This window comes from Phacochoerus africanus, chromosome 7 (genome assembly GCF_016906955.1).
Source record: "Phacochoerus africanus isolate WHEZ1 chromosome 7, ROS_Pafr_v1, whole genome shotgun sequence".
Taxonomy (NCBI): Eukaryota; Metazoa; Chordata; class Mammalia; order Artiodactyla; family Suidae; genus Phacochoerus; species Phacochoerus africanus.
Genome location: NC_062550.1, coordinates 6,870,063 through 6,896,532, shown reverse-complemented (window position 1 = coordinate 6,896,532; position 26,470 = coordinate 6,870,063). Strand labels below are relative to the sequence as shown.

General features: G+C 46.9%; 1 protein-coding gene across 4 annotated transcripts; it reads left to right on the top strand.

The window, feature by feature from the left end:
• The first annotated feature begins 194 nt into the window (after nucleotides 1-194).
• Nucleotides 195-26,470, top strand: XRCC6 (X-ray repair cross complementing 6). Of its 4 annotated transcripts, none has more exons than XM_047786134.1 (13): nucleotides 195-239; nucleotides 854-944; nucleotides 3,450-3,559; nucleotides 6,586-6,724; nucleotides 6,969-7,223; nucleotides 7,639-7,822; nucleotides 10,777-10,963; nucleotides 12,781-12,949; nucleotides 14,826-14,987; nucleotides 16,577-16,706; nucleotides 18,045-18,145; nucleotides 23,732-23,845; nucleotides 26,062-26,470. In XM_047786134.1, the coding sequence occupies exons 2-13, from the start codon at nucleotides 869-871 to the stop codon at nucleotides 26,253-26,255; spliced, it is 1,821 nt and encodes a 606-aa protein (XP_047642090.1). In that variant the 5' UTR covers nucleotides 195-239; nucleotides 854-868; the 3' UTR covers nucleotides 26,256-26,470. The 4 variants fall into 4 exon arrangements, with proteins under 4 accessions (XP_047642090.1, XP_047642088.1, XP_047642091.1 ...); XM_047786132.1 differs by having other exon boundaries at nucleotides 3,447-3,559; XM_047786133.1 differs by lacking the exon at nucleotides 195-239 and adding an exon at nucleotides 270-438 and having other exon boundaries at nucleotides 3,447-3,559.

Sequence of the window (26,470 nt, the reverse complement as noted above, 5' to 3'; positions counted from 1 at the left end):
TGCGCGCAGCCCAGACGGCAGGCGGGGGGCGGGGTTTCGACGGGGGGCGGGGCTCTGCGGACGGGGTGGGGTTAGAGCGGGACGCCTGTGGAAAGGGCCTTGTGGGAGTGGGCGTGTCAGCTGGACGGGAAAAGGGCGCACTCTGCGTGGTGACGTAAGGGGCTTTGATTGGGAGCGAGAACTGGATGTGTGTGGCGCCCCGCCTTCTCCCGGTAGTTGATCTTTTCTTTGCGCCCAAGGTAGGCGGGAGGGAGTTGTGTTCTGTGTTTGTTGCTCGCTGGTTGGGGCTGGCTTCGTCCTGCTTTGCCCACTCAGCCTTGCGCATCCCAGTAGCCTCTCCGCGGGTGTCAGCCAGAAGTGTGGGGACTCGAGGCGTGGAGACAGCTTCTCTGATTCCCTTTCCTTCCTCCGGGGGGGAGACAGCACCCGGTGTTGGAGGTCCACTTGCGTTTGAGAAACCTCACTAGGCAAAGCTGAAGAATTGGGGGAGATTTGGGGGCGGGATGAAGACAGGTGGATCTGCTTAAGGACCGAGTACCCTGAACTAGGGATCTCTGAAGTCCAGATGACTGGACCTCCAGGTCAGACTGCCCTGGCACACCCTTCAGAGTGGTCAGCCCAGGCCACTGGCCCTGAAGTGTCCTTAAGGAATAGCTAAGGTGAAGCTGCTTCTGGAATGATCCCCATGCCCATTTATCTCTGCACCTCAATTACCAAGCTCTTCAGGTAGCAGGATCCAGCATCCTCATACCTCTCGAGTAACCTCCAGCCTTTAGGACAGATCTCAGAGGAGCCTAGGGTAGCTTTTAGGTTTAAATTTGCTTGCTACTGACCTTAACTTTCCTTCACCTAGTGAGCAGTAACCAACATGTCAGGGTGGGAGTCTTATTACAAAAACCAGGGCGATGAAGAAGAAGAAGAGGAGGAGGGCCGTGAAACGGGTGGTGAGTGACTTTGACTAACATGTACGGATTCGTGTGTGGAAGACTTTCCCTGCCTCTCTCTGTTGGGTGACCTTTGCTGTCTCATGGCCCACCCTTTTCTCCCAAGAGAATCTCAAATACTTTTCTCTCTTTGAACTTTGCAGAGCTATTCTTAGTCTTCACGACATTATAACCTTAAACTTTATTTTTATTTTTTATTTTTAGGGCCGCACCCGTGCCATATGGAGGTTCCCAGGCTAGGGGTCCAATTGGAGCTACAGCTGCTGGCCTACGCCACAGAAACGCAGGATCCAAGCTGCATCTGCGACCTATACCATAGCTCATGGCAACGCCGGGTCCTTAACCCACTGAGCGAGGCCAGGGATCGAACCTGACACCTCATGGTTCCTAGTCAGATTCGTTAAACACTGCGCCACGATGGGTGCTCCAGACTTTCTTTTTATTTTTTATTTTTTTGTCTTTTTGCTATTTCTTGGGCCGCTCCCGCGGCATATGGAGGTTCCCAGGCTAGGGGTCGAATCGGAGCTATAGCCGCCGGCCTACGCCAGAGCCACAGCAACGCGGGATCCGAGCCGCGTCTGCAGCCTACACCACAGCTCACGGCAACGCCGGATCGTTACCCACTGAGCAAGGGCAGGGACCGAACCCACAACCTCATGGTTCCTAGTCGGATTTGTTAACCACTGCGCCACGACGGGAACTCCCAGACTTTCTTTTTAAATTAAAATATAGTTGATGTACAATGTTGTGACAGTTTCTGCCGTACAGCAAAGTGACCTAGTCATATATATATATATATATACACACACAAATACAAATATATACACATTTCCTTTCTTATTGTATCTTCCTTTTTTTTTTTTAAGGGCTGCACCCGAGGCATATGGAGGTTCCCAGGCTCGGGGTCCAATCGGAGCTACAGCTGCCAGCCTACGCCACAGCAATGTAGGATCCGAACTGTGTCTGTGATGTATACCACATTTCACGGCAAAAACTGGATCCTTACCCCACTGAATGAGGCCACGGATCAAACCCACATCCTCATGGATACTAGTTGGGTTTGTAACCTGCTGAGCCTCAAAGAGAACTCCCTGGAAGTTTTTGCATAAGAATTTTTCCATATCTGAGGAGTGCCTATTGTGGCTCAGCAGGTTAAGAACCCGATATAGAGGCTTTGAGGATGCAGGTTTGATCCCTGGCCTCACTCAGTGGGTTAAGGATCAGGCCTTGCTGCAAGCTGAGGTGTAGGTCACAGATGAGGTTCAGATCCAGTGTGGCTGTGGCTGTGGCTGTGGCATAGGTCAGCAGCTGTAGCTCCTATTCAGCACATAGCCCGGGAACTTCCATATGCTGCAGGTGAGGCTGTAAAAAGAAAAAGAAAAAAATATATTTTCCATATCATATTTTCCTAAGATAGATTCCTAAGAAGAATTCACTGACTCAAGTTAAAATTTTTGTTTAAGGCTCTTGACACATATTGTTATATTGCTTTAGAAAAGATGGGTAGGGAGTTCCTGTTGTGGCTCAGCAGTAACGAACCCGACTAGTATACGTGAGGACTTGGGTTCCTCTGGCATGGCTGTGGCTGTGGCTGTGGCAGTGACGTAGGCTCCGATTCAACCCTTTAGCCTGGGAACTTCCATATGTTGTGGTTGAGGACCTCAAAAACAAAAACAAACTATATATATGTGTGTGTATATATATATATATATATACACATATATATACATATATATGTATGTATATGTATATATATATATACACATATATATACATATATATGTATGTATATGTATATATATGTATGTGTGTATATATATGTATATGTATATATGTATATATATGAAAATGTGGGTAATTATATTTATTACATTAAGAAGCAGCACTGTCAAGAAAAGAGACAACCAGATGTTGTTTGGGTTTTTATGAAAAACTCAGCATCACCTATGATGTAATCATGCCAGAAAAAAGAAAACCCAAATCCAATGAAGCCTTTCTAGATCCTTAGTAGAAAAGACACAGGGGTATGTTAATTTACACCGAAAGAGTGCAACCAGCAAAATCTAGAAGGTGGAAAACTACATGACACAATATCCCACTTTTTCAACAAGTCAGTTATAAGAGAAAAAAGATGGAGAAGGTATCAATAGATTCATAGGCTTTAAAAACTTTCTTTTTTAAAGTTGAAACCAGTGTTTGGAATGTTTGCTTGGATGATTCAAGTACGGAGAAGAGTAAGGAAGTGACTATCAAAAGTCAGGGTAGTGGTTACTCTTAGGACGAGGGTGGGTGTTATAATTGGGAGGGAACATGGAGAGAGTTTCTGGGGTGACTGGCATGAATCAATTTCCTGATGCAGGTGGTGGTTTTAAGAGTGTTCACCCTAAAATAATTCATCAGGTTGTAATTTTGTCTAATGGACTTTTATTTGTTTTATGTGAATAGTAAACATGTTAAATATGAACACAAGGTCACCATTTCCTTCCATTTTCTTCCCCATAGAAGATTATAGATGTTCAGGAAGAGATAGTTTGATTTTTTTGGTTGATGCTTCTAGAGCCATGTTTGAATCTCAGGATGAAGATGAATTGACTCCTTTTGACATGAGCATCCAGGTACGACTACCTTTTCATTTAGTTAAAATCCCCCCCCCCAAATATTAACACCGCTTAAAAAGATACGCAGCCTTGGAAAAGCTTGTTTGGAATGACAAATTTTGGTTAGCCTCCCAGGATGGCTACCTATACTTGTAGTTGAAAAAAGAGGAGCAGTATTGGGAAACAGCCCCATTTTATTGTGGGTTCAAACTTGTGACCCAAGGAATTTATTGCTCCCACCTTCTTCTGCATTAGTCTCTGGAGTAGAAGTAGGCTCCTCTCTCTGTAGAGATGGGAATGTAAAGGAAGAAAGGAAATTCCAGCAATTATGTTGTGGAAATGAGTCCTTTTGTAAGTGATACATTTAGACATTGAAAAAGATTATTACAACAAAAAGACCAACAGTCTAGGTTGGGTTTGGTTTTTGTTGTTGTTGTTGTTGTTGTTGTTTTTGGTCTTTTGAAGACCAAACTTTTGAAGGCTGCACTTACAACATATGGAGGTTCCCAGGCTAGGGGTCAAATTAGAGCTGTAGCCGCTGGCCTACGCCACAGCCACAGCCCCGCCAGATCCCAGCCATGTCTGTGACTTACACCACAGCTCATGGCAACACTGGATCCTTAACCCACTGAATGAGGCCAGGGATCGAACCCTTGTCCTCATGGATACTAGTCAGGTTCATTAACCACTGAGCCCTGATGGGAACCCTGAATAACAACCTAGTTTTAAAATGGGCACACAGAGTTCCTGTTGTGGCTCAGCATAAACGGATTTGATTTGACCCCTAGGCTGGGAACCTCCATATGCACCGTGGGAGTGGCCATAAAAAGATACACACAAATAAACAGGCACAGGACTTGAATATACCTTTCTTTAAAGATGTACACAAATGGCCAAAAAGCACATGAAAAGCTGCTCATCATCTTCAGTTATTAGCAAAGTGCAAATCAGAACCACAACGAGGTGTCACACCCACTAGGAAGGCTATAATTTTTTTTAAAAAAGGAGGTATTGGAGTTCCCGTCATGGTGCAGTGGTTAACGAATCCGACTAGGAACCATGAGGTTGCGGGTTCGGTCCCTGCCCTTGCTCAGTGGGTTAACGATCCGGCGTTGCCGTGAGCTGTGGTGTAGGTTGCAGACGCGGCTCGGATCCTGCGTTGCTGTGGCTCTGGCGTAGGCCGGTGGCTACAGCTCCGATTCGACCCCTAGCCTGGGAACCTCCATATGCCTCAGGAGCGGCCCAAGAAATAGCAACAACAACAACAACAAAAAAGACAAAAGACAAAAAAAAAAAAAAAAAGAGGTATTGACAAAGATGTAGAGAAATCTGAACCCTCATACACCGCTGGTGGGAATGGGTAAGGGACAGGCTGCTATGGAAAATAGTTTGGCAGTTCCTCAGAGAGGTAAGCAGAATTATTATATGACCCAGCACCCCTTCTGGGAATATATCCAATTGAATAAAAAAAAAAACAACCCAGCTACTCAAATCCAGATTCTTCCACTTAAAAACTGATATTGGAAAAGTTACTGAAGCTTTTGGTATGTTTTCTTATCTGTAAAATGGAAAACTAATAGTACCTACTTCATCAAGTTGTGAGGACTAAATATTTTTCTTTTTCTTGTTTTTTTTTTTTTTTGGTCTTTTTAGGGCCACACTGGTGGCATATGGAGGTTCCCAGGCTAGGGGTCGAATTGGAGCTGTAGCTGTCGGCCTAAGCCACAGCCACAGCAACGCCAGATCCGAGCCACGTCTGCAGCCTACACCACAGCTCACGGCAATGCTGAGCAAGGCCAGGGATCGAATCTGTGTCCTCATGGATACTAGTCAGATTCATTTCCACTAAGCCATGACAGGAACTCCAGTATTTTTATTTTTTAAATTGAGCTGTAATTCACAAAGCATAAAATTAACCATTTTAAGGTGTATAGTTTAAAGGTGTTTAGTCATTCACAATGTTTTGTAACCCCCACCTCTATTTCATTCCAAAACTTTTTTTTCTTTTTAGGGCCACACCCATGGCGTATAGAAGTTCCAAGGCTAGGGGTCTAATCGGAGCTGCAGCTGGCCTACACCACAGCCACAGCAACACTGAATCTGAGCCCCATCTGTGAGCTACACCACAGCTCACGGCAACACTGGTTCCTTAACCCACTGAGCAAGGCCAGGATGGAACCTACATGCTCATGGATACTAGTCAGATTCTCAACCTGCTGAGCCACAATGGGAATTCCTCATTCCCAAACATTTTGAATGGATAAACAAAATGTTTATATATACAGAGGAATATTACTCAGCCGTAGAAAAGAATGAAGTACTGATACATGCTACAAGGTGAATGAACCTTGAAAACATCACATTAAGTGAAAGAAGCCGGGCAAAAATTTGCATGTTGTATGATTACACTGATATGAAATGTAGAATAGATAATCCATGGAGAATGCAGGTTGGTGGTTCCCAGGGGCCACAGCGGCAGGTGGGGCAGGGGGAGGAAGAGTGAGTGGCTGCTTGATGAAATAGGGTTTGCTTTGGGGATGATGAAAATGTTTGGGAACTAGATAGAGGAGGTGGTTGCCCAACATTATGAATATACTAAATGCTGCTGAATTGTTCCCTTTAAAATGGTTACCTTTGTTATGTGAATTTCACCTCAATTAAAAAAAATGACTATTTCTGGAGTTCTCTTACAGTTTAGCAGCTTAAGGATCCAGTGTTGTCACTGCTGTGGCTTGGGTTGCTGCTATGGGGCTTGGATTTGATCCCCAGCCCCAGGAACTTCCACATGCATGGCCCAAAAGTCTATTTCTTTGATTCCATACAGTAGGGACTGCTTATGCTTCTGTTGCGTACTTGCCACACTCTGCTTTTTGTTGTAAATGACCATCACGCTTAGTGGTTTGTGGGTTTCCTGAAAGTAGGGGTCATGCCTTACTCTAAGGCCATGTACAAATTCAGCAAATATATATTGAGCACCTACAATGTGTCCGGTGCTTATGGTAAGTAGTTAAATATTAATCGAATTTTCGTTTTTGTTTTTTCAGTGTGTCCAGAGCGTGTACACCAATAAGATCATAAGCAGTGATCGCGATCTCTTGGCAGTGGTGTTCTATGGTACCAAGAAGGAGAAAAACTCAGTGAATTTCAAAAATATCTACGTCCTACAGGAATTGGATAGTCCAGGTCAGTCGTTTTCTGAGATCAGCTGTTCCCGTGCATGAGAAAGGAAAAAGCGGGATGTGGAGAAGGCAGTGGACGCCTTCTTGGCTGGGAGTTTGCTTTTCGGCCCAAGGCGTGTGGATTTTGTCATATGGATTAAACAGCTCTGGGTGAAACGTAGACCCTTGGCCCTCCTGTGGGTCTTATAAAAGTGGCCACTGACGGCGTTCTGACGTTTCTGCCCATTTGACTCCCTGTCTCTGGTCAGGTGCTAAACGAGTGCAAGAGCTGGATCGGTTTAAGGGGCAGGAGGGGACGAAGTATTTCCAAGACCTGCTTGGCCATGGATCTGACTACTCACTAAGTGAGGTGCTGTGGGTCTGTGCCAACCTCTTCAGTGACGTCCAGGTCAAGATGAGCCATAAGAGGATCATGCTTTTCACCAATGACGACGACCCCCACGGCAATGACAGTGCCAAAGCCAGCCGGGCCAGGACCAAAGCTGGGGACCTCCGTGACACAGGTGGCATTTTCCCTTGTGCTTTTAAAATTGGCGCTTCATTTTATGGCTTCTTTGTAGCTGATGTCAGATGTGTGCTTTTCACTCTTCAGAGTTAAAGGAAAGAAGAGGGTGAAGCCGGGGGAGACCCCTGTGTAACATTCCCACTGAGAGGCCCCGGCCATTCGCCCTCTAAAGGACGGTACCAGAGCGAGCTTTGCTTGACTTGAATGCCTCCATGAATGGAGGTTGTTTGAATAAGTTTTCGGAAGTCATTAGAGCAGCCAACCCCCTTAACTATTTCCTCTGAGTCCTGAACATGTTACTAATCTATCTAGTTCTTTGGGAATGTTTAAAAGCATCTGTGAACTTAACTGAAGGAATTCTCCCAGGCTGAAAATTGTGTTTTTCCTCTCACTTTTGTCTGTCCTTGTCCCAGGTATCTTCCTGGACTTGATGCACCTGAAGAAGCCTGGGGGCTTTGACATATCCTTGTTCTACAGAGATATCATCAGTGTGGCAGAGGATGAGGACATAGGGGTTCACTTTCAGGAGTCGCACAAGCTCGAGGACCTATTGAGGAAGGTCCGTGCCAAGGAGACCAGGAAGCGTGTGCTCCACAGGTAGGCGCTGAGCCTGGGTCAGCGGCCCGCAGGGCCCCCAACTGAGCAAAGCCATGGCTGGCTTTGACCCCCCTGGCAGCTTAAATCTGGGCTGTACCACTCCCTCGGTGAGTTCCTCTAAAAGACTTAGAACAAGATGGGATTCCTGCTGTGGTGCAGTGGGTTAAGTATCCATGTGCAGTGGCTCAGATCACTGTGTGTGGGGGTGTGGGTTCAATCCCCAGCCTGACACAATGGATTAAAGGATGTGGCATTGCCACAGCTGCCATGTAGGGCGCAGCTGTGGCTCAGATTCCGTCTCTGGCCCAGGAACTTCCATATGCTGCAAGTGCGTCCATAACGTAAATAAATAAATAAACAAATAAAGCTATAAATTTCCCTCCGAGCATTGATTCTGCTGCATCCTATACGAATACTTTTTTTGATATTTTGTGGTTTTCACTTTCATTCAGTTCAAAGTCACTTTGTTTTTTAATTTTTTTGCTTTTTAGGGCTGCAGGTTTGGCATATGGACGTTCCCAGGCTAGGGGTCAAATCGGAGTGGCAACTGCCAGCCTACGCCACCGCCACAGCAACGACGCAGGGTCAGAGCAATGCTGGATCCTTAACCCCTTGAGTGAAGCCAGGGATCGAACCCACATCCTCATGGATACTAGTTGGGTTTGTTACCACTGAGCCACAACGGGAATTCCCAGAGTCATTTTAAATTCCCCTTTTGATTTCTTCTTTGAACTCCTGGCTAATTTAGAAAGTGTATTGTGGAGTTCCTTTTGTGGCACAGCAGAAGCAAATCTGACTAGTACCCATGAGGAAGCAGGTTCAATCCCTGGCCTCACTCAGTGGGTCGGGATCCAGCGTGATCATGAGCTGTGGTGTAGGTTGCAGACACAGCTCTGATCCCAAGTTGCTGTGGCTGTGGCTGGAAGCTACAGCTCCAATTCGACCCCTAGCCTGGGAATCTCCAAATGCTGCAGGTGGGACCCTAAAGAGACAAAAAAAAAAAAAAAAAAAGGTTTTCCTGGATTTCTTTGTTGTGGATCTGCAACTTAGTTCCATTTCAGTTAAAATTAAGGAATGTACTTGGTGTGATTTCCGTCTTTTTAGATGTACTTAGACTTGTTTCATGGTCTAGCATATGGTCTTATCCTAGAGACTATTCCACCTGTGCTTGAGAAGGACATGTAGCACAGGTTCTTTTTTTATTTCGTTTTTTTGTCTTTGTGGGGCCTCTCCCATAGCACATATGGAGGTTCCCAGGCTGGGAATTGAATCGGAGCTGTAGCCGCCAGCCTACACCACAGCCATAGCAAATCAGGATCTGAGCTGTGTCTGCAACCTACATCACAGCTCACGGCAACACCAGATTCCAACCCACTGTGCGAGGCCAGGGATTGAACCTGCTTCCTCATGGGTGCTAGTCAGATTGGTTTCTGCTGAGCCACGACAGGAACTCCATGGGTGGTTGTTTTTTTTTTTTCCTGCTTTTTGTCACAGTATCATATTGTAAATATTTTTGCTCATTGTCATTACCGTGGAACATATATTCAAGAGGTCCTGTTGCTGTTCAAGATGTTGAATCAACAGTCTGGAGCAGTGTGTTATAATGGAAAAGTATATGAGGTTTGAATCACACATGCCTGAATTTGCATCCAGTTTTCATGAATTGTAAACTCTGAGCCTCAGTGCTTTCATCTATAAAAATGACAATAATAAGGTTATTGGGTGGCAAGTAACAGAAACCAACTCTTGACTAATTTTATTTTATTTAATTAATTAATTAATTTATTTTGCTTTTTAGGGCCACACCTGTGGCATATGGAGGTTCCCAGGCTAGGGGTCGAATCAGAGCTGCAGCTGCTGGCCTACACCACAGCCACAGCAATAACAGATCCAAGCCTCGTCTGCCACTTACACCACAGTGCACAGCAACACCGGATCCCTGACCCACCGAGCAAGGCCGGGGATTGAACCCGAAACCTCATGGTTACTAATCAGGTTTGTTTCTGCCACACCACAATGGGAACTGCTTGACTAATTTTAGCATATTTAAACAAAATCCTGAATACTTTGAGTAGTGTAGGAACCACGGGGGCACCAGGAATCTAGATGCAAAGAACTATTGGCAGTGTCTTTGGGATACCACTATCAACGGGCATCCTCTCCAACCATGTCCTCCCTTGGTCACTCTTTGAGACCCAGATTCTTAAGAGAATAAGTCTGATGGCTTGAGCCAGGGCCGGATGTGGCCACCTCCTGGCAAAGGGAGGGTACAGGACTTCGATAAATATTTCCCCAAAACTGCAGTGGGAGAAGGGTGGTTTCCAAAGGAAAATGGGGGTTTCATTGTTAAAAGAAGAGGGAAGGCATACTAGACAAGCTAAACAGAAGACAATACTATTGTACTTAACAGGGTTATTATGACAATTAAATGAGAATAGCTATAAAGGAATTTGCTATATTGCTAGGCTCAATAAAAACATCATTTTTATTATAATAACATTCGGTATCATTAAGTAGTTAACAATATTAATGCTTATTTGGTTGTTTTTTTTCAGTTTTTGGTTTTTTTGGCCGCCCCACAGCATACGGAGTTCCCAGGCCAGGAACCAGATCCAAGCCACAGCTGCGACTTATGCTGTAGCTACAGCAATGCCTGATTCTTGAACCCACTGTGCTCGACCAGGGATTGAACCTGTGTCCTGGCACTGCAGAGACGCCACCGATCCCGTTGCGCCACAGCAAGAACTCCAGCAGTACTAGTTCTGAAACTAAGGTAGACCCTGAGGTGCGTTGTAGCAAACTCCACTGCATTATTAAAAGGCTTTATGTTTGTATTTGAAGCACTTGGATTATTGAAGAGAACAAAACAAATTAGGGCTTGGGTGCCAGGAAGAAATTTCAGAAAGCAAAGTATAATCTTTCAATCCAAATTTAAAAATTTTTCTCTCCTTCAGGTTGAAACTTAAGCTCAGCAAAGATGTAGCACTCACTGTCGGTATTTACAATTTGGTCCAGAAGGCTTACAGACCTTTCCCGGTGAGGCTTTATCGGGAAACAAATGAACCGGTGAAAACCAAGACCCGGACATTTAATGTAAACACAGGCAGTTTGCTTTTGCCTAGCGACACCAAGAGGTCTCAGGTGGGTCTCCCTTCGTACTGAATTTCGTCCTATTGAAGAGGTAACAGGGAGGTGAGACATGTCAGCCTAAGCCGTTAAATAACTTGCATGTCTAGCCAAGCTATTGTCATCACTCTTTGGAATATGGCATCTAGATTGGTAACATCTTGAGAGTGGAAAGTTAGAGTCAGGATTTGAAAGAGACTTGTCAGTGGAAAGTTCAGTCCTTCATCACTCAGCACATGCCGCTCTGAGTCTTATCAGTCTTAATTCTTTGCTCAGTACAATAGCACAAAATGTTTTCCAGTTAACTAGGGAGGGGAGCCGGAGCAAGTGTGTTAGGTATGAAGTGCACTCTTTTTTTTTTTTTCTTTTCAGGGACAGTTTTTTTTGCCAACTAACCAGAATTTTTCCTGTTCTTCGAAATGATGCAAAATGCCTTTCTTAATCTGAATGACTAAGAATGTAGAACATAAAAAAACAAAACAAAACACGGGGAGACTAGGAACCATGAGGTTGCGGATTCCATCCCTGGTCTTAATCAGTGGGTCAAGGATCTGGCGTTGCTGTGAGCTATGATGTAGGCCGGCAGCTGTAGCTCTGATTCAACCCCTTGCCTGGAAACTTCCGTAGGCCTCGGGTGCAGCCCTAAAAAGCAAAAAAAAAAAAAAAAAAAGGGCAGAACATTATCCTTCCTTATCATCTCACCTTTGTTCAGTCTATAAAAGAACTTGATATCCAAAACTAAAATCAAATGAATCATCCTTCCTGTTTAATTGTGAAGGTCTGAGATTTTAAGTTCAAGACCTTACACAAAAAGGAGCTAAGTGACTAAAATTATATGTTCGTTTGTTTTCTTTTGGCTGCCCCGAAGCTTATGAAGATCCCAGGCTAGGGATCAGATCTGAGCCACAATTGCGACCTAAGTTGCAGCCTTGGCAATGCCAGATCCTTAACCCACTGTGCTGGGCTGGGGATCGAACCTGCACCCCACTGCTACCAAGATGCCGGTGATCCCATTGCACCACAGGAGCAACTCCAAATTGTATGTCATTTTGATTCAACCTGTGCAATGTTTTTTGGGAGCACAAATTTCAGGAAGGAGAAGAGGACAAGAAATTTCCCCTTCCATTTTCGAAGAAGTAACTGTTTTTTCATGTTGCTTTATTTGTAGGCAGTAGCTCCTTGGTTACTAAGTTTCTTTCTTGATCATTGTGCCTCCAAAAAGTCTTAAGGGCTCTGTTTTTGTTGATAAAACTCCTATTTCACTCTGTTACTAAGTTCTGTTACTAATGGCGTATTTAGGAACAATAAGCAAATGTTGAAGTTTAGAAGTAAGGTGTGTGTGTTTGTCTGCCTCCCACACTGAGACCCACCCCAGTATCTGATACAGGTCATCTCAATAAATAGGTAAAGACTGAGCATCCTTATGTGTGGCGGATGATGCTGAGGTGTCAGTACATGTTCAATGAGAGAAGGAATAAATGCTGGGGGAGCTTCGCCTTTAGAACCAGACAGGTGTGGTTTAGTTCAAATCTCAGTTCACTCGTGTGACCTGGAGCAAATGACTGACTATTGAGTCTCAGCTCATTCGTCTGCAAAACAGAGCTTTTAATATCTACCACCTAGGATTGTTATATTGATAAATCTGGTGACAGATGTAAAGTGCCCGGACACCACTCAGTTCATTGCTGGCGATAGGAGGAAGATGCCCCTGGTACGCCCCCTTCCTTGCCCCTAGGAAGAAAGCTGATTGTAACTTACTAGTGTCATGTGTCAACCATCCTGCTGCTCCATGTAGCCCTCGATCTGTGGCCCTTATTGTTCCCCTTCTGCAGACCTATGGGAATCGTCAGATTGTATTAGAGAAAGAAGAAACAGAAATGCTGAAACGGTTCGATGAACCGGGTTTGATTCTCATCGGTTTCAAGCCCTTGGGAATGCTGAAGAGGCATCATTACCTGAGGCCCTCGCTGTTCGTGTACCCCGAGGAGTCCCTGGTGAATGGTGAGTGGCACAGGCGAGGCTGAGTGGATGAGTAACGCAGAAGGCACTTTATTGAGCAGCATTTCCTGATGGCTGCTGCTTGGAACTATAGGTTGTGTTAATGGGGTATTTTGAAAGTGTTTCGTGCTCAAAGAAATTTTGGAAATGTGGTGCTAAGCAAAGTTAAAGACGTTTCTTGAGAAACATCTAATACACTAATAGACATTGTGAATATCCAGGAGGGAATATGGAATTAATTTTTTATTTTATTATTTATATATATATATATATATATTTTTGTCTTTTTGCCATTTTTTGGGCCGCTCCCAAGGCATATGGAGGTTCCCAGGCTAGGGGTCTAATCAGAGCTGTAGCCACCGGCCTACGCCACAGCCACAGCAATGCGTGATCTAAGCCACATCTTCGACCTACACCAGAGCTCACAGCAATGCCGGATCCTTAGCCCACTGAGCAAGGCCAGGGATCGAACCTGCAACCTCATGGTTCCTAGTCAGATTCGTTAACCACTGAGCCATGACGGGAACTCCTTTTATTTTTTTAAAGGGCTGCACCTGCGGCACATGGAAGTTTCCAGGCAAGGGGTCGAATCTGAGCTGCAGCTGCCAGCCTACGCCACAGCCACAATTCGGGATCCCATCCATGTCCGTGACCTACACCACAGCTTGTGGCAGCGCCGGATCCTTAACCCACTGAGCAAGGTCAGGGATTGAACCCACATCCTTATGGATACTAGTCAGGTTCATTTCTGCTGAGCCACAGTGGGAACTCTGGAATTAACATTTTTAAAACTTAAGGAATTCTTCTTTGAGGCATCAGGTAGAGAGTTTGGGAAAAACAAAAAACAAACCCAGGGTGTTCCCACTGTGGCACAGTGGGTTAATAATCAGGCTTCTCTCTGCTGTGGTGCCGGTTCGATCCCTGGCCCGGCACATTGGGTTAAGGATCGGTGTTGCTGCAGCTGCAGCATAGGCTGCATCTGTGGCATGGATTCAGTCCCTGGCCTGGGAACTTCCTTATGCTAAGGGTGTGGCTGGAAAAACAGAAAACAAACCAAAATAACCCCCAGCTTCTTCCCTAGTTTTGGCAAGTAAAGATGATATGAACTTGGCCATTGTGTTTATTCATGCTGCCCAGACCTGGATTCCTCTGCGCTGTAACCCCCTAGATATGACCTGATTGGTTTTTATTAGCAACTGGAGCTTATGTCATTAGCCTAATGATTGTAAAAGTGAACTGACATCAATAATTTTTTTTTTTTTTTTTGCCATTTAGGGCTGAACCCAAGGCATATGGAAATTCCCAGGCTAGGGGTTAAATCAGAGCTGTAGCTGCTGGCCTATCCCACAGCCACAGCAACGCAGGATCAGGCTGCATCTGTGACCTACACCACAGCAAATGGCAATGCTGGATCCCTGACCCACTGACAGGCCAAGGATCAAGCCTGCATTCTCATGGATCCTAGTCAGAATCGTTTCTGCTGCTCCACAACGGGAACTCCCAATAATTCACACTCCTAAATGGAGGATTCGGAGTGCTCAATTTCTTTTCTTTTCAATTAATTTTTTTTTTTTTTGGCTACGTCTGTGGCATGTGGAAATTCCCAGGCCAGGGATTGAACCTATGCCACAGCAGCAACCCAAGCTGCTGCAGTGATGATGTCAGATCCTTAGCCTGCTGTGCCCAGTTTCTTATTCCTTTCCTTTCTCCTCTTTTCTGTGCCTCTGCTGCTCCTATTTTTCCCTCAGCTCTGGGTCCATCACCCCTTACCTACTATTATCGTAAATCTTTTTAAGACAATGGAAGAGGAATTTATTTCCAGCCTCATGTTTGATTTATAACATGGGCCAGGAGGGAAGAAAGGACGTTTCTTTTCCAGGGAGCTCAACCCTGTTCACTGCTCTGCTCACCAAGTGTCTGGAGAAGGAGGTCATGGCAGTGTGCAGATATACACCCCGCAAGAACCTCCCCCCGTATTTTGTGGCCCTGATGCCACAGGAAGAGGAGCTGGATGACCAGAAAGTTCAGGTGACTCCTCCAGGTATGTGGAAGAGATATTTTCAGTGCTTCTAACTTGCGCTCAGGTTTTAGAACCACTCATGGGATTCCAGCTCAGACCTACTGAACCAGAGTCCCCAGGAACGGGGCTGGAAAATGTGTATGTATTTTTAAGGTTTCACAGGCAAATGTGATGAACAGGTAGGTAAGGCTGGCAAATATGATTGTACAGTGCATAGCACATACAGCTGTACAAGGCACCTCTGTAGCCAGGGTTGAGAATAGACTGCATAGGGGCTGTCTGCAGGTTACTGACCTAAATTCCTGGGGTCTTCCTGCTTACCCATTCTTTACTAAAAGCCATTATTTGACACTCTTGTAACATTTAGTGTTTGGTTTATCTCCTGTACACACCACAGCAGTGAGGCGGCGTGGAATGACCATGTTTTTGAAGTCAGACTTGATTTTATCTTATGCTTATGTGTCTGAAGGCTCCCTTTCTTTTGTTTCAGGCCTTTCTCTGCCACTTGTTTGCAGACCAACTTGGGCAGATAATTTAACCTTTCTGTTTATATTCCTTATCTGCAAAGAAGAGAACTCTAGAATACCTTTCTCTCAAGGTTGCATCACATTTGAAATAAGTTAATAAATGTATAAGTGCCTAGCACAAAGTAGGTAGTCTGCTTTCTTCTTTAGCCGTGCTAATAAAAATTATAGAGTAAGTCTTTGAGTGTATTGTATTTCTTCTTCTTCTTCTTTTTTTTTTTTTTTTTTGGTCTTTTTAGGGCCGTGCCCACAGCATATGGAGGTTCCAAGGCTAGGGGTTAAATTGAGCTGTAGCCGCTGGCCTATGCCACAGCCACAACAATACCAGATCCAAGCTATGTCTGACCTACACCACAGCTCATGGCAACCCCGGATCCTTAACTCACTGAGCGAGGCCAGGGATCAAACCTGCATCCTCATGGATGCTAGTCAGATTCGTTTCCGCTGAGCCACAAATGGGAACTCTGAGTGTAGATAATATTTCTGTTATATTTTTGTTCATCAGACTGCTCAGTAACAGCTTTGTATGTCAGTTCTTAAGTTCCTTTGGCTCAGTGCTCTTGGCATTCACAGCAAGGGTTCTTCACCTGGCAGCGGCCATGAGTTCCAATCTCTCGATTTTACAGTCTTTCTAGAACCAGTCAGTAACTGGAATAAGATCAGCCTGATAACCCTTACTTTTAGCATGTGGTGGGGGGTGAGAGCATGAAGGGGAGAGGTTGAAGCCCAGAGGAGTGTCCACGAGAGCTGGGGCAGAGTCCTCCAGGGAGCCACACGGTCCACTTAGTTCTGGATGTATTGAAAAAGCTGGAGGCTGCAAGCCGGCTCGGGCAATACCGACTGGAACAGGAAGTATCTGAGAAGGAACACTGCTACTTTGAAGCTTCCCTCTGCAGACTCTAAAGGGAATCTGCTAGGCAGATGCTAACAGGACTTAGCTGATAAAGGAGAAGTGGGGTTTGCAGGACCCCAGCCCCAGCATCACAGGATACAGAAGGGTGAATTGGAGCTGAGGGACAAATGACAACTCAGTGACTGAAAGCTTTTGTTAAGTCACATCTCTGAAAATGTGTCCTCCTTCTTCAGGCTTCCAGCTCGTCTTCTTGCCCTATGCTGATGACAAACGGAAGGTGCCCTTTACTGAAAAAATCATGGCAAACCCAGAGCAGGTGGACAAGATGAAGGCAATTGTTCAGAAGCTCCGCTTTAAGTACAGGTGAGTAATGGGTTACTCACAGACTTGCTTCTGGAACTGCCCCTGAATTGAAAGCTTTATTGGAAATTCAAGTTAAACATAGACCAAGAGAATGTGATTTTACTCTTTTCCATTAACTGATTATTAGTTTTTACAAGCTATACAGAGAATGAAAAGTCTAATATTGAGGAGTTACCGTTGTGGCTCAGTGGTTAACGAATCCGACCAGGAACCATGAGGTTGCGGGTTCAATCCCTGGCCTTGCTCAATCCCTGGAATTAAGGATCCAGCGTTGTTGTGAGCTGTGGTGTAGGTCGCAGACGAGGCTCAGATCCTGTGTTGCTGTGGCTCTGGCGTAGGCCAGCGGCTATAGCTCCAATTGGGCCCCTAGCCTGGGAACCTCCATATGCCTAGAGATCAGCCCTAGAAAAGGCAAAAAGACAAAAAAAAAAAAGTCTAATAGTGAAGACTTGGGAATTGTGCTAAGTGTTTCCACTGCTTGACCTGTTTCTTGCGCTTAGAAAGCCAGGTTAGTTAGATGAGCAAGCTCAAAGAGCAGCAGTAAGGAGAAGATTCTTTTTTTTTCTGCACCCAGAACACATGGAAGTTCCTGGGCTAGGGATGGAATTTGAACCTCAGCTGTGACCTATGCCACAGTTGGGGCAATGCCCGATCTTTACTTACTGTGCTCGGCTGGAGAATCGAATTTGCAGCACCATAGAGATAACACCAGTTCCTTAACCCACTGTGCCACAGGGGGAACTTCAGGGAGAAGATTCTTAGCTGGGCTTCTCCTTGATTGTTGTCACATAGTGAGTTAAAGGAAGGAAATTTAAGGAGTTCCCATTGTGGCTCAGTGGTTAACAAACCTGACTAGTATCTATGAGGACACAGGTTCGATCCCTGGCCTCACTTAGTGGGTTAAGGATCCATTGTGGCCATTAGCTGTGGTGTAGGTTGCAGACACAGCTTGATCTGGCGTTGCTGTGGCCATGGCTTAGGCCGGAGCTACAACTCCAATTCCACTCGTAGCCTGGGAACCTCCATATGATGCAGATGCAGCCCTAAAAAGCGAAAAAAAAAAAGTAAATTTGGGGGTTCCTGTTCCTATGGCACAGTGGGTTAATGAGCCAGCTGTCTCTGTGGTGTTGCTTGTTCCATCCCCAGGGCTACGCAGTGGATTAAGGATCTGGCATTGCTGTAGCTATGGCATAGGTTGCAACTCTGACTTGGCTTCCATCCCTGGCCTGGGAACTGGGTCGCTGCTGTGGCACAGGTTCAATCCCTGGCCACATGCTGTAGGCACATCCCCCTCAAAAAAGTTTAAATTTTCATTTTTTACTGTTATTGTTTTAACAGAAGTGACAGCTTTGAGAACCCAGTGCTGCAGCAACACTTCAGGAACATGGAGGCCTTGGCTTTGGATTTGATGGAGCCTGAACAAGCAGTGGATCTGACATGTAAGGAGGCCATGACGGAGTTGAGAAGTTCTTTCATGGGAGTCTTTCTTAGCACTTTTACTCTGAACCAGTGGTATGGAGTCATTTCCTAGCACCGTCTAAACAGTTAAGTCTGTTGTCCAGGTCATCTCTGCTTGAGAGATTGTCTAGACCAGCTTAGGGATGGATTTGGCCGGTTCTGCAGTGAGAGGGGGAGAACGTGTCTGCTTCTGAGACCTGCCTCTGAAGTGGGCCCCACATGACCATGTCTTGATAAAAGTTAAAAACAATGGTCTGCAGGAGTTCCCGGCGTGGCTCAGTGGTTAATGAATCCGACTAGGAACCATGAGGTTGCGGGTTCAATCCCTGACCTTGCTCAGTGGGTTAAGGATCCAGTGTTGCCATAAGCTGTGGTGTAGGTTGCAGATGCAGCTCAGATCCTGCGTTGTAGGCTGGCGGCTACAGCTCTGATTAGACCCCTAGCCTGGGACCCTCCATATGCCGTGGGAGCAGCCCAAGAAATGGCAAAAAGACAAAAAAGAAACGAAAAAACAATGGTCTGTAATATTGATTGAGTGCCTGCTGTGTGCCCGGCACCATTGCCCCATGCATTGACTCATTTATTCCTCCTGACTCTGAGCTAGGTGCTGTCACTGCCTTTATCTTACTGAGAAGGGAGAGCTTTGTGCAGGGTGCTGTGCAGTAAGTGATGGATCCAAGTTCAGAATCCAGAGTCCTTGCTCTGAACCACTGTGCTTCCTGCCGCTCCACCACAAAAGCGCACTTCTGCCCTGAGAAAATGCGCCTCGTTACTCAGCATCCAGGAGATTTGCCCAGCCTGGAGGTTGAGGTGCTCTGCGCCCCCTGCTAGCCCCTTTACTGATTATAATTCTCTCAGGTCTTTGCTAAGAGGATGCGTGCCGCTTAGTCATGTAAGTGGACACCCACTGGAACACAGTTGGGAGTTAATGAAGACTCATGATGGGCTGAAAAGATCAGTTGATTTGATCTGCTTAGCTTCCCAGTTTTTGTTGTTGTTGCGTGTGTGTTTTTCTTTTCATAGCTGCACATATGGCATATGGAAGTTCCTGGGCTGGGGGTCGAATTGGAGCTACAGCTGCCAGCCTATGCCACAGCCATGGCAACACCAGACCCAAATGTTGCATCCTCGACCTATGCTGCAGGTTGCGGCAACACCGGATCCTTAATCCACTGAGCAAGGCCAGGTATCGAACCCATATACTCACAGAGACAACGTCGGGTTCATAACCCACTGAGCCACAATGGGAACTCCTTGTTGTTGATTTTTTAATTTTATGGCCATACCTGTGGCACATGAAAGTTCCTAGGCCAGGGATTAAATCTGAGCCGCAGCTGTGACAACACCTTAACCCACCGTGCTGGGATGGGGATGGAACCCCCACCTCCACAGCGACCTGAGCTGCTGCAGTCAGGTTTTTAGCCACTGCAGCCAGTTTCCACAGTGGGAACTCCAAGCTTCCCAGGTTTTTTTTTTTTTTTTTGGCTTTTTTGTTTTTTTGCTTTTTAGGGCCGTACTCGTGGCATATGGAGTTTCCCAGGCTAGGGGTCTAATCGGAGCTACAACTGCCGGCCTACACCACAGCCACAGCAACGCTAGATCCGAGCCTCGTCTGTGACCTACTCCACAGCTCACGGCAACACCAGATCCTTAACCCGTTGAGCGAGGCCAGGGATCAAACCCACAACTTCATGGTTCCTAGTCAGATTCATTTCTGCTGTGCCACGGTGGGAACTCCAAGCTTCCCAGTTATGAATGATCTCTTTCACACTAGACCAAAAGCCCTGGCATTAAAAGCATAAGAGTCGGGGGAACTGTGTTGCCGTGGTGACTGTCAGCTGAGCCTGGCAGAGGACCCCTTGAATGAGGCAGTCTGCCTCTCCCTTTGCGGCCTTTGGGCAAATCAGGAAGAGAATCGTCTAGTCTCTAGCACAGTGGTGAAGGACACAGACTCTGGAAACAATAGGGTAGGTAGATTCGAATCCCTGCTCGGTCACTTGCTAAATGGAGTGACCTTGGAATAATCATCTCTCCCAAGCTCGGCTTCCTTATTGGGAGAATGGGGTTGATGACAGTGTTCTGCCAAGGTTGGCAAAGTGTAGCCCCCTGATACCTGGGAGGGGCTCAGAACACAATTGTTCTGCTTTATTGCACAGCTTCGAGCTCTTACTTCCTGCCAGGGCCGCAGCCTCACATTCTCTTCCAGCCCGAGGCTTTTTCAGGGGGAGGCTTGTTTTCTTTTTCTGTTTCTATTTTCAAAACAATTTTTGTTGTGCTGGTGTTTCCTATAAGCGATGGGACTCCGGTTCGTTCCCATCTTCGTTCCCTCTGTTGTGTTCGCCACTCCTACGGCCTCAACTATCACCTGGTGCTCAACTCCCAGACCTCCGTCATCTCAGGCCCCAGCATGTCCTCCAGGCTCTGCCGGAGCTTCCAGCAGCCCGGGGGACATCTGCTGAAGGCCCTGCATGTCCTACTGCTCAGACAGCTGACCCTTCGGCTCTTTGTTCTTTCATGTCCCTCACTTGCTCACCTTTTTTTTTTTTTTTGGCTTTTTAGGGCTGAACGTGCAGCATATGGAAGTTATGGAAGTTCCTGGGCTAGGGGTTGAGTCGGAGCTGCAGCTGCCGGCCTATACCACAGCCACAGCAACTCGGGATCCAAGCCACATCAAATGGCCCACACCACAGCTCATGGCAGTGCCAGATCCTTAACTCACTGAGCGAGGCCAGGAATGGAGCCCACATCCCCATGGTTACTAGTTGGGTTCATAACCCATGGAGCCACCACAGGAACTCCCCCTTGTTCCCTTCTAATCAAATGTGTCTTCTTCTCTCTGACACAGTGATAAGACTTTGTTTTCATAAGTTGCTTTATTGAAGATTCAAGATGGTTTTCTCACTGTCTTCTTGTGGCTTTGTGACCCTATACTGTCTTGGTTTGTCTCCAGTGCTTATGGAGCTCCTAACACTTCTTTGTTGGACCTGCTTCCCCTTCTTCCCTTCTGCCCAGGGGAGTGCACTAGGCAATGTTGGGCCCCATCTTTCTTTGTCCCCCCACTTCTCCCTGGGTGGCCCCATCAGGCTACATCAGTGGTTCTAAGTGTGGTCCCTTGACTAGCAGCACTGGTGTCTCCTGAGACCTTGTCAGAAATGCACATTTGGAGCCTGACCCCCAGCCGACTGAGTCTGAAACTCAGATGGGGGCCCAGCAACCTCTGTTTTAACAAGCCTTCCAGGAGTTCCCATTGTGGCTCAGTGGTTAACGAATCCAACTAGGAACCAGGAGGTTTTGGGTTCGATCCCTGGCCTTGCTCAGTGGGTTAAGGATACAGCGTTGCCGTGAGCTGTGGTGTAGGTCGCAGATGTGGCTTGGATCTGGTGTTGCTGTGGCTCTGGCATAGGCCGGTGGCTACAGCTCCGATTAGACCCCTACCCTGGGAACATCCATATGCCACGGGAGCGGCCCTAGAAAAGGCAAAAAGCACAAGCCTTCCAGGGGACTCTGAGACGTGCCACTACCACTAGCATATGGGTTCTCAACTTTGGCTACACAGCAGATTCATCTGGGGGACTTTAAAAAATCTGGCTCTTTAGGCCTCACTCCAGACCAGTTAGATCAGTCACCGGGGTATGATTTGGACCTTAGCACTTTCTGCTTTTTTTTGTTTGTTTTTTAGGGCCACGCCTGCAGCATATGGAAGTTCCTAGGCTATGGGTCAAATCGGAGCTGTAGCTGCTGGCCTATACCACAGCAACTCCAGATCTAAGCTGCCTCAGGCCTACACTGCACCCACTGAGTGGGGCCAGGAATAGAACCCACATCCTCATGGGTATTAGTCAGGGTTGTAGAACTCCATGGGCATCAGCACTTTTGTTTTTTGTTTTTTTGCTTTTTATGGCCGCACTTGTGGAATATGGAAGTTCCCAGGCTAGGGGTTGAATCAGAGCTGCAGCTGCTGCCCACAGCCATGGCCACAACAACGCCAGATCCAAGCCACATCTGCAACCTACACAACTGCTCATGGCAATGCCAGATCCTTTAACCCACTAAGCGAGGCCAGGGATCGAACCTGCATCCTCATGGATTCTATGGTTGGGTTCGTTACCACTGAGCCATGACTGGAACTTCAGCACTTTTTAAAAGTCCCCAGGTTGGAACTCCCTGGTGGCTCGGTGGGTTAAAAATGCAGTGTTGTCATTTCTGTGGCTCAGGTCACTTTTGTGGCAGGAGTTCAGTCCCTGGCCTGAGACCTTCCATATGCCCCAGGAATGGCCAAAAAGAAAAAAAACAAAAACAAAAACAGAACTCCCCAGGTTGAGAAGGAAAGCTCTAGCAGAGGTTCCTGTAACCTGGAACATGCGGCTTCAGAGACATAGGAGCACATATGACTGTGAGGTTGTGCCACCTGTAGGTACAGCACAGGGAGGTCCCCTGGGTGCTTTGCAGAAGTGGTCACGTGAGGAGATGATGAGACAGTCATCTCAGCACTTTTGCCCTTGATGTGACACAGCTCCCAGCAAAAGCTCTACAAGCTGTATGGTTGTAATGTAGCAAGAAAGGAAAGAAAAAGTTTTGTCTTTTCCCCAGAACTTCCTTTCACTATTGTGTTTGTCTTGGGGAAATGTCCCCGCCATCCCAGCCACTCATCTCCGCCCCCCCCCCGCCCACCCCCGCCTCTTGGTCTGTCAGTAAGTCCTGCCCAGTTCTGTCATTTCTCCTAGTTGCATCGCCAGCCCGCATCTTCCTTCTCCCTCTCCTTCCGTTCATACTCCACGCAGCAGGCAGGCTGATCTTCTAAAATCTAAATCTGACCACATTGCTCCCCTGCTTATGGCCCTCAGGACAAGGCCCAATTCCTGGGCAGGTGTTCGCTGCGCCAGCCTATCCAACACCCTTGCGGGTCCTGCCCTCGGCACACCCTGCCCACTAGCTGTGTGGTACCCGCCTCCTTTCCCCCCCGTGCCTCCTGCTTTGCCCAGTGTCTGCCCGAGGAGAAGCCTCGGCTCCCCAGACCCCACCGCACACTCTTGCCGACCCCTCCGTGTTCGGGTGTGCCCTGCATGGGCCCTCCCTTCGTGGCACTTCCCGGCTGTATCGCATTCATGTCTCTCCCACCTCCCTGCCCCTATGGACGGCAAGCACCGAGGGCACGGCCTCTTGGGTGGCTCCCCAGAATCCAGCCCAGTTCTCGGCTCGGCCACTTCCTAGTTGTGTGACCTCAGGAAAATCATTAACCTCTCTGATTACCACCTCTGTAAAATGGGGAGACAAATTTGCCTACTCCAGAGATATACAGGAGAATTAAATAAAAATAACAGTAAATTGAGAGCATTTCGAAGCGCGCCTGGTTGTAGTATTTGCTCGCTCCATGCAGCTGTTTGGGGCGCCCTGGTTAGACGGTATTGACTGATTCCGTGGCCAGGTCCGCTGCCTCGTGGACCCGTCACCAACCTGTCCTGTCTCCGCAAGCAGGTGTTTCCTCGTCCAGCCGCTTTAGAGCTGGAACCGGACAGGAAGCCAGGGCTCGTGAGGCGCCAGACCATCGCTGTGTTTCTCTTTTCTAGTGCCCAAGGCTGAGGCAATGGCTAAAAGGCTGGGCTCCCTGGTGGATGAGTTTAAGGAACTGGTCTACCCACCAGATTACAATCCCGAGGGAAAGGCTCCTAAGCGAAAACAAGGTAAGGTGCTGGGGGTGGACGTTCAGCGGGTTGGGCTTTTTTTTTTTTTTTTTCTCCCCTCCCCCAGCGTGTTATTTTTATTTTATTTTATTTTATGTTTTATCCAGTGGGTTATTCTTAAAAGTTGCCTTTGTGGTCCTCTCACAGAGGACTGTTGTGTCCTATAGAATGTCCTAGAGATCTGATAATGTCCCTTCCGAAATTTCTATCCCTACATATTTATATATACAAACCTAATATAGTTCAGTACAAATGGAATAGTATTCACATTGTTTCTAGTTTATTTTGTTTCTCAGCTATACATATTGGGTGGGCATTTATTTATTTTTTGCCTTTTAGGGCTGCTCCTGTGGCATCTGGAAGTTCCCAGGCTAGGGGTCGAATCGGAGCTACTGCTGCCATCCTTCACCACAGCCACAGCTACACAGGATCTGAGGCTCATCTACGACCTACACCACTGCTCATGGCAACACCAAATTGCTGATCCACTGAGCAAGGCCGGGGATTGAACCCGCATCCTCATGAATACTAGTCCAATTTGTTTCCGCTGCTCCACGAAAGGACCTCATGGATGGGCTTTTATGGCCACACTCATGTATCTACCTTGTTTTAAAAGTAAAGCTTCATTGGGTAGATGTCCACAGTGACTCAGCCAGACCTTTGTTGGTGGATATGCTGCAGTGAACGTGAACCACCATCGCATACTTGTGTGAGCAGATACAAAGGGTAAATTCTTAGCAGTGCAATTGCTGGGTCAAGGTATAGGCATTTAAAATTCTTTTTTTTTTTTTGTCTTTTGTTGTTGTTGTTGTTGCTATTTCTTGGGCCGCTTCCTCGGCATGTGGAAATTCCCAGGCTAGGGGTCGAATCGGAGCTGTAGCCACCGGCCTACGCCAGAGCCACAGCAACTCGGGATCCGAGCCGCGTCTGCAACCTACACCACAGCTCACGGCAACGCCGGATCCTTAACCCACTGAGCAAGGGCAGGGACCGAACCCGCAACCTCATGGTTCCTAGTCGGATTCATTAACCACTGCGCCACGACGGGAACTCCTAAAATTCTGATAAGAATTGCCAGTGTGGGAGTTCTCTTGTGGTGCAGCAGGTTAAGGATCCGGCGTTGTCACTGCAGTGGCTTTGGTCATTGGTATGGTGCGGGTTTGATCCCTGGCCCAGGAAGTTCCACATGCAGCCAAAAAAAGAATTTGCTGGTTTGCCTCTGAAAAAGTAATGCAATTTATATTCTATCTAAGAAGGGATGGGTGTGTTTCCCTACACTTTCACCAACCCTGGACTTTGTATACTTAAAAAAAATGCAGGAGCTCCCTTTATGGCTCAGCAGTAATGAACCCGACTAGTATCAGTGAGGAAGCAGGTTTGATCACTGGCCTCGCTCAGTAGGTTAAGGATCCGGCATTGCCGTGAGCCATGGTGTAGGTCTCAAAATTGGCTGGGATCTGGCATTGCAGAGGTTGTGGTGCAGGCCGGCAGCTGCAGCTCTGATTCAGCCCCTAGCCTGGGAACTAACATATGCCGCAGTTTCAGTCCTAAAAAGAAAAAAAAAAAAAAGGAGGGAAAATATATCCTGTTTTGATTTGTAGTTCTCTAGTTATAAGTGCAATGTATTTTATTGGACTTTTTTTTCTGTGAACTTCCAGTTTGGGGCCTTAACCATTTTTCCTACTGGACTGTACTTTTTTTTTCCTTTTTTTTGTTTTTTCTGTCTTTTTTTTTTTTTTTTTTTCTGTCTTTTTAGGACCGCACCTGCAGCATATGGAGGTTCCCAGGCAAGGGGGTTCAGTCAGATCTGTAGCCACCAGCCTAAGCCAGGGCCACAGCAATGTGGGATCCGAGCCACGTCTGTGACCTACACCACAGCTCATGGCAACGCTGGATCCTTAACCCACTGAGCGAGACCAGGGATCGAACCCGAAACCTCCTGGTTCCTAGTCGGATTTGTTAACCACTGAGCCATAACAGGCACTCCCAGTACTCACTACTTTTAATTCCCTGCAGATGTGATATATTTTTAATTTCGTGCTTAAATGAAGCTGCCTTACCAAGGCGCTTATCTTCCCTGTGGTGTCCTAGGTAGGCAAATCAGCTTTATGGAAAACAGTTAACTGCAGCCCTTATTATATGAGGGCCCCCAGGCAGTATAGCTGGGATCCCACTGGTAGCATTTCCAGTCACTCCCACCTCACCTGTTTCCCCAGACTATGAAAGCTCTAGAAGCAAAAGGCCCAAGGTGGAGTTATCTGAAGAGGAGCTGAAGGTCCACGTCAGCGAGGGCACGCTAAGGAAGCTTACTGTGCCCACCCTAAAGGAAGCCTGCAGGGTACATGGGGTGAAGGGCGGGATGAAGAAGCAGGAGCTGCTGGATGCTCTCACCAAGCACTTCCAGGACTGACCGGAGACCCTACAGCCAGTCACCCGTCCACGCTGTAGCCAGCCTGCCCGCTTTCGTTTTTCTCAAGTAAATCATGTTTCTCCTGAGCCAGGAAGAGTACCTGGCAGAAGCCAAGGACTTTTACTTTATGAGACTTCCTGTTGCCATGGAGACAGCGTAGCCCTCCCCCTTTGCTGTGCCTTACTCTGCTGTCTGAATAAAGAATCCTAACTTTG